At 45.7% G+C, this 16,311-nt stretch overlaps 1 protein-coding gene across 1 annotated transcript in view; it reads right to left on the reverse strand.

Annotated features, from left to right (window-relative positions):
• The window catches only part of LOC310634717 (alpha-2-macroglobulin-like), a gene marked incomplete at its 5' end in the record, with an annotated part of 88,928 nt that overhangs the window by 63,844 nt on the left and 8,773 nt on the right, over positions 1 to 16,311 (reverse strand). The window contains 4 exons of the mRNA XM_083353251.1: positions 431 to 515; positions 2,327 to 2,495; positions 5,601 to 5,621; positions 6,762 to 6,814. Of these exons, the coding sequence (XP_083209377.1) occupies positions 431 to 515; positions 2,327 to 2,495; positions 5,601 to 5,621; positions 6,762 to 6,814 (328 nt within the window). The remainder of the gene's footprint in view (positions 1 to 430; positions 516 to 2,326; positions 2,496 to 5,600; positions 5,622 to 6,761; positions 6,815 to 16,311) is intronic.

Raw genomic sequence — 16,311 nt, forward strand, 5'->3', positions numbered from 1 at the left:
TAGATAATTTTAGTTCTTACCTGCTGCTCACATTTCTCCATGTTTTTTACTTGGCTTTTATACCTATTTTGCCTATTTAACAGTTTCTGATGTTTTCTGATTATTTTAAATCAACGAACGCCAAGATATATATATATATTTGCCAGAATAGAATTGCTATATAGAATTGCAAGGGCTTACTCTAAACTGGATATAGGGAGTGACTAGGAATCTGCTGGGGGCAAGAAAAGGAAATTTACCCATATAATTTTCCAACACATGGTTTCTAAAAAGTTATCATGTCTTTCAGGCCATCAACATGATCTTTTCATACCCTCCCCACATTCCCACCCCAAAGGAAGGTGCCTAGGATGAGACAGAGATCCAGGGAGAAGTCCTCCATTCTCCTTTCCTCCCCAAAATAAGGAAAAGAAACCTTGTTGGATCTTACCTCCCACAAACTTTTATTTCAAATGTTGTGTCCAAAACTGAGATTTGTTTCGGTGCCGTCACCAAAACGTTAAATTTGGGTAATACTAAAAAGAGGAGAGAAATGTCAACTCTAAAGGAGAACTTTATATGCTCTTCAAATCTTGTTACTGTTTGCCCTGTTTTGCTATCCTATCATATTAATATGGAGTTGAGTCCTAGCTGAAAATTCTGAGCACCTCTAAAAGCCAATCCAGTATTAGAATTAAGGATACATCTGGCATGCCAAGTTATTGAGTCTTTTCTGCCCTGGGTGGTCCCAAAGGCTAACTTTGGTTTCTCTCCCTAGGCAACCTTGGCTCTATTATTTTTTATTTTATTTTTATTTATTTTAATTCCATTTATATCCTGCCCTTCTCCGAAGACTCAGGGCGGCTTACAAGCTTAGCAGTAGCCTTCATTCTATGTATATGCCTGCTTATTAGGGCTTTCATACACCCCTCAAGCGGCATTATTACAAAGTCAGCTTATTGCCCCCAACAATCTGGGTCCTCATTTTACCTACCTCGGAAGGATGGAAGGCTGAGTCAACCTTGAGCCTGGTGGGATGCGAACCTGCACTGATTGCAGGCAGCTGGTGTTACTTAAGGAGGCATTAGCCCACTGCTCCACCAAGGCTCATGGACTTCAACTCCCAGAATTCCTGAGCCAGCCATGCTCAGGAATTCTGGGGGTTGAAGTTCACAAGTCATAAAAGAGCCAAGGTTGCCTTCCCCTGCCCTAGAGAAAATGGAGATATAGATGCTAAGTGAACTGTTGTGTATTGGGTTCTTTGCTTGAGCGAAGAGACGAGGCGAGTGAGTTCAGTCAGAAACATTCCTTATTTGCTTGCAGGAACCGAATTGGGGAACAGGGCTGCAAATGCAGCTATTTACACCCTGGCCTCTAGGTGGTGGCCAATAGTTTTAAAGCAACTTATTGCCACCCTAGAAACAGCCAATGGCGGCGCTGGAGACGGGTTGTCTGAGGAGCTGGGAGCCGTTAGCTAGCTCCCTACTTAAGCAACCTTACAGCAGTTAAACCCACGTGATACACTAAGTAAAACAAAGCCCAATACATTACAGGAACATTTCTCAGTTTCAGCAACTTTAAGATGTGTGGACTTCAACTCCCACGATTCCCCACTCCACACATCTTAGAGTGTTGGCTAGGGAATTCAGAGAGTTGAACCCTTCTATATACTACAAAACCTCTTCGGTTTCTTTGTCTGTTTATAATTGGGCAAACAGTGCATCGCAGGGCAAAGAATTTTGAATCAACCCTACTTCATATGGACTAACTTAAAGAATGCACCCAAAATCCAGTTCCTGTGGGATTGAAATTTGGCAAAATAGTGACAGCTCCAACACCATCACAGCCAGTTGCAGTCACATGTTTGTTATTTCCAGTACTTCCTGCCTGCTTCCCACAAAGAAAGTCAATGGGGAAGCTGGCAGGAAGTTGGAAGTCACTCCCCAATCCCACTGCTTTTTTTGCCCTCCCATGACAATTCTGTTACTCAGTTGAGATAAGGAAATATCTATGAAACAATGACCCACTGAATTACATGTTGTCTAGTGCATCTTCAAGTACTGGCTGGGGAATTCGGGGAGCTGGAATTCACACATCTTAAAATGGGTGATATTGAGAAACATTGTGCTAAGGCATTACTTGGAAATCCAGGAGCCTTGTTTAACACAAGAAGAATCTGAAGTAGAAGTCCCCCTTGGAGTCACAAGTTCATTCCTAGAATGCCGCAGAAGACCCATAGATGTCACTTCTATTTCATTTATGAAAGTATTCTTAGAGAGAGGTTAACAGGAGTACAATCACTACCCAATTCTACTCAAGGTTCACAAGTAGGCTTGAACCTTCTTACCATATTCTTCCACGTCAAATAAGTGCTCAGCGATCTTCCTGGAAGATTTTTCTACCACCAATTTGTAGGTGCCTAAGGCGGGCTCAGAAGACAGAGGGAAAGACAGCTGGCTAAGGCCCATGTTAAGCTTCACATCGTTCCACTGGAACAGACGATTCTTCCTGGGGTCCTGTCAGTCACAAATTCAGAACATGAGAGCTTTTGATGTTGATAGCTAGCAGACTTAATGCCCCATCCCATCTTCCGGTCAACGTTCCCCCAACTTTTCAGATTCTTGGAAATATAATTCCCAGATTCTTAAACCAATTCACATGGAGATTGCTGTTTTATTCCTTGGCTGCACAAATACATTTACAAATTTTGTTCAGCTGCTTTCATTATTATTATTATTATTATTATTATTATTATTATTATTATTATTATACATAAAAAACAAAGATACAAAAGAAAATAGTAAGGAACAATGGTAGGGGGAGGGGAAAGGGAAAAGGAAGTGTGGAAAGTGGAAGGGAAGGGAAAAAAAGGCGTTGACTTCCGACTCCCTCCATTGCAGTAAAATAAGGCATTAACATGGAATCTCAACTTTTTACATTTCTATAGTAGTATGAACTAGCCGTTTCTATATCAACAAATCAATCTAATCAGTAAAAGCCCAAATCATAGTATCATGTTTTTTTCCACCTCAAGCACAAAGTCCAGAAGTGGTTTCCAAGTAGAAACAAAAGTACTTATATTCTTCTCTTTTATCAAAACAGTCAGTGTAGCCATCTCTGCTAATTAAGCTGCTTTCAAATGAAAAGCTGGTGCCTCGCTTGGATTGTACCATACTCGGAGAAGGGAATTTGGTAGGAATGGTGAACAGAAGCTCACAGACAGACATCTTGCAGAGATAAAAGGAAAGAACCCTAATTTCGGGCTTCATGGGTAGATAAGCCATCACACAAACTGAAGGCCTTGAAATTACAGTTGAGTTAGAACAGGGGTCTTCAAACCTGGCCCTTTGATGACTTGTGGACTTCAACTCCCAGAATTCCCAAGGTCCCTTCCAGCTCTATTCTATTCTAAAGGAATGAACGGTGGTTGCCAAGTTCCCAGAACCTAACTCAAATTTAAATTCTTTCTTTTGAAACCCTTCCACTCAATCATTAACTGATATTGAGGGTGGATTTGGAAATCCTGTTTCACCCCAATCAGAATAGGGAAGTATGCCTCTCCCCTCAAAAAAACGTACTTCTGACCATATCTCTTGGTTAAAAAAATTGCAAGGGTGGTTAATATTTAACACTATTTTCTCCTTACTTCTGCACCTGTAGTAAATCATATTAAAAAAATCTATTTGCTCTAGATAACCTAAGGGAAGAATGGTGCCTGCAACCTGGAGAAGAAAATCAAATTCTGAAGCATCCCTAAAAAAATATACAATAAACTAGAAATTAAACTTTAATTGAAATCATAATAATATAACTTCAATGTCTTAACAAACAAAAGCACTGAGCTGAGCTGAGTTCACAACCTTCCAGATAAAAGTCTTTCTTGATTATTGTCTCCCCTCCCCAAATTTCTTCATTTCCACAGGAAAATGCATTGGTATTGCTAAATGACTTAGTATTTTTGCTCACTCGTTAAATGCCATTGACGTAAGGTCAATGCTTAAGTCCCAATGACTTAGAGTTCATGCTCTGATATGATAGCATAATGGGGAAACAAAATCAAGGCCAGCCAAAATATTTAGATACCATCTGTTATCCTTACTAACATAACATCATAGCCAGGGACTACGTGGCTAATGACAGACCTAGTGCAGGAGGACTCCCAAATTGTCTGTTATGCCCATGATAATGGTGCCCTCAAGCAATCATTTTGGCATTATTATTATTATTATTAAGTTCCAAAAAGTATCACAGAGCAGTTGGAAGGAATGGGATTCCAGGATGAGCATGACAGACTTATACCCAGGGAATATCTACTACCAATAAAGATATTCCTTTATTGTTAGAAAGTTTTGTGAAACATCTCTTTAAGAAAAAATTGGACCACCATTTGTCTGAAATAGTATAAGGCAGGGGTGTTAAACTGCTGGCCCGGGGGACGGATGCATCATGCTGAAATCGCACCCAGCCCATTGCCAGCACTAGAAAAAAAGTCGTGATACATCACGACATGTCACGTGACGTTGCAAGTTTGACACCCCGGTGTAAGGTTACCTGCTTGAGTAGGGGGGTGGACTAGAACAAGGTTAGGGAACTTTGGCTCTTTTATGACTTGTGGACTTCAACTCCCAGAATTCCTGTGTCAGCATGACTGGTTCAGGAATTCTGGATATTGAAGTCCACAAGTCATAAAAGAGCCAAGGTTCCCTATCCCTGGATGAGAAGAGCTCCAAGGTCCTCCCAACATTGTTATTCTGTTATTGAACTGGAATTAGCCTTCTGGAAACCTAAGATTATGACTCCTTAAATAGCCTTGTTCTGCAGCTCCTTCTTTTGGATATTTGAAATGGACCGTCCTATCTCCTCATCCATAATGACCCAAGAACAATATGAGAATTTGCTTCTGGTTTTCAAGCCAGTTGAGGATCCAACTGCTCATGTTTTATTAGCTTGTAAACCAGAATGCCATATGGCACTTTGTCAAATGTGTTGCTGAAATCAAGTCATATTAGATCTGTTGCATTACCACTATCTACTGAAAAAAGTTACTTAATATAAAGATAAATATAATCTGACAAGAATTGTTGACAAATTCATGCTGACCTCTAGTAAATTATTGCACTGTTTTCAAGGGGGATGAAATCATTTTTAATGACCTACTGTAGAATCTTCACAGGCATGCATGTATACATACTGTATGTCTTATTTTGGCTTATATACTACTGCATTTCCAGAAACTTCATTGTCAATTTTGCTAGCAAAGGGATTGGTCTGTCTTTTCCTCTTCCTGAAGAAGTAGATAATTGCCCTCTTCCAATTTCTGGCAATTGGCTCATTTCCCATAATTTCTTAAAGAAAATCAAGTACAAGCACTGGGTATACAATATCAGTATGTTCCAACTAATACTCATATTAACTATAATTCTATCATGCCCAATGTGTTCCATAACTGTTGTTGGTTCTTCTTCTTAAAAAAAAAAGAAAATAAAATCTGAAAAGTTGTGGGCAATGACAATTAAGCTTGAATTATGCTGAAAATTGTACAATTTTGATACCAACAAACATAATTTGGGGGTGTAGCAGCCATCTTGTTATTATGGTAAGAGGGGAAAAAAAGTACTTACCTGGATGTAAATTAAAGGAATCTGAGAGAAATAAAAGGAAGAGAGAGAGAAATTAGAAATTATAAGACTACAACAAATTATAATTTTATACACATGTATACACAGAGAGGAAATATGGATATATGAGATTACAGGTAATCCCTGCTCTTTGTGGGGCATTGGGGAATTTGCTGCAGTAGGACCGGGGAAGTGAAGTCCTGGTCCTCCTCAGACATGGAAAGTTTTGAGAGAGTTTGGATCATTTCCAAAGATGGTTAGGGGACTGTAGAATCAAATAAATGAATAACGGTTGCAGGAATTGGGTGTGTAACCTATTCTCCAAAGCACCTGAAGGCAGAACAAGAAGCAGTGGGTGGAAACTAATCCAAGAGAGAAGCAACCTAGATCAAAGGGGAAATTTCATGACAATGATAACAGTTAACCAGTGGAACAGCTTGCCTCCAGAAATAGTGGGCACTCCATCACTGGAGGTTTTTAAGAAGAGACTGGACAGCCATTTGTCTGTAATGGTGTAGGGTTTCCTGCTTGATCAGGGAATTGAATTAAACGTTCTTCAAGGTCCCTTCCAACTCTGTCATTCTGTGATACTTACAGGATTGCCATTGAGGGAAAAAGGGGAGAAAGGAGCCACCTTGAGCTCCCGGACGAAAGGCATGGCACAAAACTAACAAATAATTAATGGAAGAGGGAACACACTTAGTTACAAACTGAAGGACCCAGTTTGTGTCAGATGTATGGCATGTTTGTGACAGACATATCACTTTGATGACCATTGTGGCTTTTACAGACAGGGAAGATCATTGTGCTTATGTGAGTGTAAGGTGAGCATGCAATTTCATGATATTATTGTAGACAGGCTTTTTTTGTCATAGAATGCTCAGAATGGAGTTCCGTCACCTTTTTTGGATGGAACCTTGTAGGATAGGCAAGGCAGGTTGTATGACATGTGTGAGTTCCGGCACCTTTTTCTTTTACAAAAAAAGCACTGATTGTAGACCAGGATGTGCTCATGGACCTACATGCCATCTTGACTTTATTTTACTATCCTTGCATGAACATAGGAAAGGTATATTTCTTTATTATGCCAAGGTGAAGCTTCAGTGAAAACTGTAGCCTTCCAAGGAAGGGAGTGAGCAGCCATTGTACTCTGTCACAGCCTACCATCTTAGTTGCGGGGCGAAAGTCTTCATGCAGACAAACGATGCGAATCTTCACTGTGAAAGGAAGAAATAGTATTGGGTTTGTGGCCACGTAAATAGGTATCTGGAGCCCAGCTTGGGCTTCATAAGCATAGTAGCCCCCAATTCCTCCCAGGCATTTCTATCACCCATTTATAGACTTATAATGAAGGGAGAAGTCATCTGTTCTGACCTTGAATGTGTACAAGATCAAGCCAGAGCGGAATTGGCAGGGTGACTGGCACCAAGGGAAGAGTTAATTGGATTTATTGACTCATATCAGAAATTCTGTTTATATAAAGCACCCCACAGAGCAAATAGAGTACAGTCACCACGTGCTTTATTGCTCAACTATATCCTGTAACAGGAAACAAGAAACTCTGCTCAGAACAAAAGAGCACAGAGCATATATAGCATATACCCAAACTTGTAAATCCCCTTCATGGATTACTGCCATGTCGTGGCAAAGGGGCTTGCGTAATTGAATGAAGCTATGAGCTATGCTATGCAGGGCCACCCAAGACAGACAGGTCATAGCAGAGAGTTCTGACAAAATGTGATCCACTGGAGAAGGAAATGGCAACCCACTCCAGTATCTTTGCCATGAAAACCCCATGCACAGTACCAAAAGGAAAAAAGATATGACACTGGAAGATGAGCCCCTCAGGTCGGAAGGCATCCAATATGCTACTGGGGAAGAGCAGAGGACTAGTACTAGTAGCACCAGAAAGAATGAAGTGACTGGGCCAAAGCTGAAAGGACGCTCAGCTGTGGATGTACAGTATCTTTCATCTACTGGCTGAATATTATTGCAACTGTTGCATAGAAATACTGGGTGTGACGAACCATCCATTAAAGCAGGGGTGTCAGACTGCCAGCCTGTGGGCTGGACGCATCATCCAGAAGCCGTGCCCACCCCATTGCTGGCAATGGCAAAACCGTCCCAATATGTTGCGCAATGTCACATGACGTCACGAGTTTGACATGTCTGCATTAAAGCATTTAGATTTTAAAAACCTGCACAGATCCCCAGAAATGGAATAAAATAAATAAATAATCTTCAACATAGGCTTAAAAATTAATTGGAGGTGATCTGGTCCTCTGGGGGCAAGCAATTGCTGCATTAGTGGTATCCATAGGGCCTGTTGTCATGCTCATACTGTGTTTCCCTGAAAGACCTACCCCGAAAATAAACCCTACCTTGATTTTTGGGGGTGAGCCCTAATATAAGCCCTACCCCCAAAATAAGCCCTAATTTGGAGGCAAGGTACTCATCCAGGTCTGGATGGGGAGGAACAGGCTTCGGCTCAACCCTGACAAGACTGAGTGGCTGTTCGTGCCGGCATCCTGGGAAATTCCGATTATTCCATCTCTGGCCATGGGGGGTGAGCTATAACCCCCCGTAGATAGGGCACGCAACTTGGGGGTCCTTCTAGATTCACAGCTCTCTTTAGAAGAGCATATTGGAGCTGTGACTAGGGGGGCCTTTGCCCAGGTTCGCCTGGTGCGCCAGTTGCGACCCTATCTGGACCGGGATGCCTTGTGTACAGTCACTCATGCGCTCGTGACCTCTCGTCTAGACTACTGTAATGCTCTCTACATGGGGCTGCCCTTGAATTCCACTCGGAGGCTCCAACTGGTGCAGAATGTAGCCATGCGAGTTGTACTGGGAGTTTCCCGATACTCCCATGTTACACCTTTGCTCCGCGAGCTGCATTGGCTGCCAGTTGCCCTCCATGTGAGATTCAAGGTGTTGGTAATGACTTACAAAGCCCTACATGGCATGGGTCTGGATTACCTACGGCAACACCTGCGGCCGGCGTCAACTTCCCTCCATCCAGTGTGCTCCCACAGAGAGGGCCTCCTCAGGGTGCCTCCGATCAAAGAATGCCGATTGGTGGCCCCCAGGGGGAGGACGTTCTCTGTGGGTGCGCCAGACCTGTGGAACCGCTTGCCGGTTGAGCTCCAGATGGCCCCCGACCTTCGCTCCTTCCGGCGCGATCTAAAAACGTATTTATTTAAGCAATCTGACCTGGTCTGATGGGTTAGGGTTGGGGTTTTAATATGTTTTTAAGTATTGTTTTAAATTTTAAATTTGGGCATTATATTTAATCGTTTTTTAACTTTTGTATTCTGTTTTTATATTTATTGCCCTGTACACCGCCCTGAGTCCTTCGGGAGAAGGGTGGTATAAAAATATAATAAACAAATAAACAAATAAATCTAAAAATCAAGCTAAAAATCAGCCTTGCAACCAGGCCTCTCCTCACTGGCCCATTTCTTCTGCAGCGTCCCCAAGCCTGCATTTTGCAATCAGAGGCCTTTCTCATTGCACCAAGAACTGAGCTAAGGATTGAATCCATAGTTCGGTTCTGCAAGGCCTCTGCAGCTGAGCACTGATTGCAGTGGCCTTCCAGGAAGGCCTTTGTTTGCAAAATGCGTGCTGGAGCTCCATTCTCAGCTGCAGAATGAATCTTCTCCTTCTGCCCCAGAAGAAATGGGCCAGCTGGGCAGGGTTGTCGGTGTGTGAGGTGAGTGAAACACACACACACACACACCCAAAAAATAAGACCTGGTGCCTCTTTTGGAGGCAAAAAAAGTTTGTTTTCAGGAAAATACGGTAGTGATCCTTTTTGACAGCTTTCTCCATTCCTTTTTAAACCTGTCTACCATCTCTCACAGACAGATTTGTTCAGAGAGGCAGTTCTCCCAGTAACTTGTGCCAAGGCATTCAGGGCTTTGAATTGGCCTCCAAAACCTAGCAGCAACCAGTGCAGACATCTTGGGGAGGTATGGCAAATTGAAAATATCTCTGCAAAAGTGGAATCAACCACAGCAACAAAGACCAAGTAAGTTTATCAGTTCCTTAGAACCGCTCTGGATAAGGAGAGGACAGGAGATTGCCCATGTTATGTACTGGGCTCATTAGTAATACCACGTGGGTTGCTGGAGCAGCTAACAGCTCTCCAGCAACCCAGACCACAAGTTTCCAGTGCTGCTATTGGCTATCCCTAGGCGGCAATGTTTGCTTCAAACCTATTGGCTGCTGCCTAGGGGCTAGACTATATATTGTGGCTAGTTGCAGCCATTTTCCCAGTTCAGATTCTGCAAGAAATAAACCATGAGTTTTCCTGTACTCATTTACCTTGTCTTCATTCCTGCACCAAAGAACCCGCTACACAACACTGGCGATGAAGGTGGGATCCTGCTTCCCTGAAAAAGAGCTGAAGGCAGCACACATCGGAGGGAAAAGGCATTTCCCCCCCCCCCAAGGTCGGCTAGCAAGCTACGCTAGTGACCTCATACTCAGTGGACTCATTCCCTGAGCCTGGGAAGCAGGATTCAGAAGAAAATGTAGGAACCAGCAAAGACAGAATGCCGAAGGTCGGGAGACTTTGAGAATTTGACGTGAAGCACCCAGAGGAATGGCCATCCTATGTGTCCCAGGCAGAAAATTACCTCCGGGCAAATCAGATCGCAGAAGAAGGACTGAAGGCCGCAATGCGACTCTGCCTATGCAGCACAGCAACCTTTGATTTGGCCGAGAACCTCTTTGCTCCGATGCTGATAGAATCAGTCTCCTACACAGACCTCAGAAAGAAGCTAACCGAACATTTCCAGCTCAAGATGTCTGAAATGGCTTGGAGGTTCAAGTTCGACCAGAGAGTGCAGCAACCCGGTGAATCAGCTTCAGAATTCATCGTGGGCCTGAGGCAGGCTGCTCGCCTATGCAAATTCTCAAACTTAGAAGAGACACTATGAGACCAGCTCATCTGCGGTCTATGGAACTGAACGCTTCAAAAGAGAGTCTTTGCCAGACCAAACTTAACGTTTTCAGAAGCACAAGATGAAGTAATGGCTGATGAAGCTGCCAGGAGTACAGTTCAAACAGTACAGCCCGCCAAAATGACAAAGCATGAAGAAACGGTCCACCATAAGGACGCCAAACGCACCAAAGAATCTTCCGAGGAAGAAGAGCCTGAAATCAACAGACTCCAAAAGCAACCCAACGTGCAACACCGCAACAGCCAGCAGCAAGAGAACACTTACAAGGCAGTTCTCTTACCTAGATATAAAGGGTGCGGCAGCAACCATTTTCACGCCGATTGCAGATTCCGATCAGCCAAGTGCAGAGCTTGTGGAAGGACAGGCCACATCACAGCAGTTTGCAGAGCCTGCCAGAGAGACTAGCCACCCAAACACCAGTCGGAAGAATTGACTAGGAGAGGTACTAGGCCCAGGGTCTGGTTAGTGTGGGGTTTTTCAGAAGCAGTAGAAGCGTGTGCCACACCAGGGCCCGATGCCCCCTCATACCTAAACTCTTGATAGAGCTACAAGGAGTTCCATGTAAGATGGAATTGGACTCTGGCTCTGCAGTCTCAATTATTTTTCAAGACACTTTTAACTTTGTGCGTAGGGGCAGTAAAAATTGGGCCAAACTAAGGCCCTCAGACATAATCCTAACTGACTTTCAAAATGCTCAAGTTAAAATTAAGGGAGAAGCCATTTTGACGGTAAAATTTAAGGGGTTTTATGGGCACCTGGATGTCATAGTAGTAGCGGGGCAGAGAACAAGTCTTATTGGACTTGATTGGTTTGATGCCTTAGGTATTCAGATTACTGGTATCAACCGGACACAAACTGTAGATCTTGCGTCAGTATGCAAGGAATATGCAGATGTTTTTGATTAAGCCCTAGGAACATACACAGGCCCACCTATCTCATTTAAGCTAGATCCCAATGTATTTCCAATCAGGGTTAAGCTTCATAGGGTCCCCTTTGCCTCAAAACAGAAAATTGATTCAGAAATTGATAAGCTTGTAGAACAGGGCCTTTTACAGCCTGTTGATGGTAGAGAGTGGGAAACTCCTATAGTCACTCCACTTAAAGCCAACGGGGAAATTCGCATTTGCGCTGACTATAAATGCACTCTAAATAGAGCCCTCAAGCAACACACTTACCCGGTACCTGTGGTCAACCACATTTTAGCCTCCTTGCAAGGGGGTACTATCTTTGCTAAACTTGATTTAGCACAGGCCTATCAGCAATTGCCGGTTGATGAGGCCACAGCTGCGGCTCAGACGATTGTGACTCACAGGGGGGTTTTCAAAGTTAAACACTTACAGTTTGGAGTCAGTGTTGCACCTGGCATTTTCCAGGGAATCATGGAACATACACTTAAGGGTATTCAGGGCATCTGCCCTTATTTTGATGATGTTCTTATTGCCGGGGAATTCCCAGAAGTGCTAGCCAGTAGGCTCAGAGCTTTTTTGCAGAGGCTTCACGAAGCAGGCCTCAAATTAAAAAAGAGCAAGTGTAGTATTGAGGTTCCTTCAACAGAATTCCTGGGTTTCTGAATTGATGCTAACGGCATTCACCCTGCTGATTCTAAACTGAAGGCTATTAAAATAGCTCCTAGTCCTAGATCCAAAGGAGAGCTACAAGCATTCTTGGGCCTCCTAAACTTCTATCACACTTTTCTACCTCATATGGCTGCACTAGCAGAGCCCCTCCACATGCTTCTAGATAAGAAAGCTCCATGGAAATGGACTTATTTACATAAATTATATGACGTCTCAGGGGGTTAGGAGTGGGAGGCACAGTTCTTCGGTAGTTCTCCTCTTACCTTCTGGGACGTTCGCAGTCGGTGTTAGCAGGGGGGCAGAGATCGACCCTGAGACCTCTCATTTGTGGAGTTCCTCAGGGATCGGTTCTCTCGCCTCTCCTGTTCAACATCTATATGAAGCCGCTGGGTGAGATCATTCGTGGTTTTGGAGTTGGGTATCACCAATATGCTGATGATACCCAGCTTTTTATTTCGACCCCAAACCACCCCAGTGATGCCCTCGACGTGATGTCCCGTTGCCTGGAGGCGGTCCGGGTCTGGATGGGGAGGAACAGGCTTCGACTCAACCCTGACAAGACTGAGTGGCTGTTCGTGCCGGCATCCCGGGAAATTCCGATTATTCCATCATTGGCCATGGGGGGTGAGCTATTACCCCCCGTAGATAGGGCCCGCAACTTGGGGGTCCTTCTAGACTCACAGCTCTCTTTGGAAGAGCATATTGGAGCTGTGACTAGGGGGGCCTTTGCCCAGGTTCGCCTGGTGTGCCAGTTGCGGCCCTATCTAGACCGGGATGCCTTGCGCACAGTCTCGTGACCTCTCGTCTAGACTACTGTAATGCTCTCTACATGGGGCTGCCCTTGAGGTCCACCCGGAGACTCCAGCTGGTGCAGAATGCAGCCGCGCGAGTCGTCTTGGGAGTTTCCCGATACTCCCATGTTACACCTCTGCTCCGCGAGCTGCATTGGCTACCGGTTGCTCTCCGGGTGAGGTTCAAGGTGTTAGTTATGACGTACAAAGCCCTTCATGGCATGGGTCCGGATTACCTACGGCAACACCTGTGACCGGCGTCAACTTCCCTCTGTCCAGTGCGCTCCCACAGAGAGGGCCTCCTCAGGGTGCCACCGATCAAAGAATGCCGATTGGTGACCCCCAGGGAGAGAGCGTTCTCTGTGGGTGCGCCAGACCTCTGGAACCGCTTACCGGTTGAGCTCCGGACAGCCCCCGACCTTCGCTCCTTCCGGCGCGATCTTAAAACATTCTTTTTCGAACTAGCTGGCCTGGTCTGATGGGATGGGGTTGGGTTTTTTAGCTTAATATGTATTGATTTTATGGGCATGATGTTTAATGGTTTTTTAATGGTTTTTTAATTTTTGTATTTGATTTTTATTGTGTATTGCCCTGTTCACCGCCCTGAGTCCTTCGGGAGAAGGGCGGTATAGAAATCAAATTATTATTATTATTATTATTATTATTATTATTATTATTATTATTATTATTATTATTATTATTATTATTATTATTATTATTATTATTAAAAGTTTCCAGGACTTAAAAGCACTTTTGTCAGAAAAGTCCACTGTAACTCACTACAAAGAGTCTAAACCAGTATGTCTTGCATGTGATGCATCTCCCTTTGGGTTGGGGGTAGTTATAAGTTACATAGAAAGGAATGGAACACAGGTTCCTTTTACTCAAGGACATTAGGTAGGTAGGTAACCCTTAAACATTTCTAACCTCGATGACGGGCCTGAGTTTTGGGTCTCTGAGAGATGGCTGGGCAGGGGCAGGGGCCATCAATGTAAATCTAGAAAGCCTCTGATTATTTTTTTAACAAAATTTTTTATAGGGCTAGGGAGTGGGGTGGGAGATAGGGGTTGTCTGGCTATGGGGGGTGGCCAATCAACCATGGTTCAGGCCAGACTTGGGTCTGACTGCACGGTGGGAGAACGGGGTGGCATTGTCGCCGGGGCTCATGAGCGGGTCGTGGGATTATCTATTCCCACGACGGGGAATGGCAGCAGGCGGGTAGACAGGGGGCCGTATCGCTACCGGGAGGGCCGTCTCTGCTACTTGCAAGCGGTGAGGCGCTCCGACCCTCTGCTTCTTCCCCGAGATCCCGGGAGCGAGGATGTTCACCCTCCTGAGCTCCGGCTGGTGTACCTAAACGCCAGGTCCGTGGTTAACAAAGCTCCCCTCGTTAGGGATTTAGCTGAGGGTGAGCATGCGGACCTGGCCTGCATCACGGAGACCTGGTTGGGCCCAGAGGGTGGGGTCCCTTTGGTTGACCTCTGCCCACCAGGCTTCCGGGTGCTACACCGGCCACAAGCTCATGGTAGGGGTGGGGGAGTGGCGGTTACTATTAGGGAGACCTTACGTCCGCGGGAGTCCACCGTTTCTCAGATAGTCGGGTGTGAGTCTCTCTTTGTGAGATTTGGTTCTGGGGCGCAGTTGGGCTTGCTGCTGGTGTACATTTCGCCTAGTCGCACAGCAGCAGCCCTGCCCGAGCTGCTCGATATCCTCTCGGGTTTGGTGGTTGAGTTTCCCAAACTTATAGTTTTGGGAGACTTCAATCTACCATCCCTGGGAGGTTCATCTGAGCTAGCTCGGGAGTTCATGGCTTCCATGACGGCCATGGACCTGACGCAAGTAATTTCAGAACCAACTCATGAGGGAGGTCACACCCTTGACCTGATTTTTTTATCTAGACGGTGGTTGGATGATCTTGGTGGGGGCTCTCCATTTATTATGCCTCTGTCATGGACCGATCATCATCTCCTGCGGCTGGTCTTCCGTTTTGCCACCCCCTGCCGTGGGGACACGGAACCAATTAGATGGTACCGCCCCAGACGCTTAATGGATCCTGATAGATTCCAAGCGGCGCTGGGGTCCCCACCTGCCTCCATTGCTCACAGCTCGGCGGATGCCTTAGTGGAAGCCTGGGAAAGGGCAGCCACTGAGGCACTTGACCGGGTTGTACCCTTGCGGCCCCTGACCCGGCGCAGATCCCAGTGAGCTCCATGGTTCTCCGCGGAGCTCCAGGAGATGAAGCGTCGGAAACGGGGCCTAGAGAGCTGTTGGAGGGCTAGCCGATCCGAACCCGACCGGTTGCAGTTAAGAACCTATATTAGGTCTTATCTCGCAGCGATGAGGGTGGCGAGGTGTAATTACTTCTCCACCCTCATCGCGTCCGCAGATAATCGCCCAGCCGCCCTGTTTAGGGTGACTCGCTCACTTCTTAATCAGGAGGTGAGGGAGGACCCCTTGCAGGGTCGTGCCGAGGAATTTAGTCAACATCTGTCGGATAAAATCGCTCGGATTCGGACCGGTTTGGACTCCAACTGGGCGGAGTCGGGCGATCAGGACACGGGCGGTCTTGTCAACGTTACCTGGGAAGAGTTTGACTCTGTGACCCCTGATGAAGTGGACAGGATTATGGGGAGGCTGAGCTCCTCCACATGTTTGTTGGACCCGTGCCCTTCCTGGCTGGTTTATGCAGCTAAGGAGAGGACACGAGGCTGGCTCCAGGCGGTTATATCTGCTTCCTTGAGTGAGGGCTATTTCCCCACCGTCTTGAAGGAGGCGGTGGTGAGACCTCTCCTCAAGAAGCCTGCCTTGGACCCAGCTGTTTTGAACAACTTTCGTCCAGTCTCCAACCTTCGCTTTCTTGCGAAGGTTGTTGAGAGTGTGGTGGCGCATCAGCTCCCTCTGGTCCTGGATGAAGCGGATTATCTGGACCCCTACCAATCGGGTTTCAGGCCCGGGTACAGCACAGAGACGGCATTGGTCGCTCTGGTGAATGATCTCTGGAGGGCTCGGGACAGGGGATATTCCTCTGTCCTAGTCCTATTAGACCTCTCGGCGGCTTTCGATACCATCGACCATGGTATCTTGCTGCGGCGTCTCAGGGGATTGGGAGTGGGAGGCACAGTTCTTCGGTGGTTCTCCTCCTATCTCCTGGGACGCTCGCAGTCGGTGTTGGCAGGGGGGCAGAGATCGGCCCCTAGGTCTCTCGTTTGTGGAGTTCCTCAGGGGTCGGTTCTCTCGCCTCTACTGTTCAACATCTATATGAAACCGCTGGGTGAGATCATTCGTGGTTTTGGAGTTGGGTATCATCAATATGCTGATGATACCCAACTTTTCTTTTCGACCCCAAACCACCCCAGTGATGCCCTCGCTGTGATGTCCC

The sequence above is a fragment of the Vipera ursinii genome (genome assembly GCF_947247035.1).
Source record: "Vipera ursinii genome assembly, chromosome: 2".
Classification (NCBI taxonomy): domain Eukaryota; kingdom Metazoa; phylum Chordata; class Lepidosauria; order Squamata; family Viperidae; genus Vipera; species Vipera ursinii.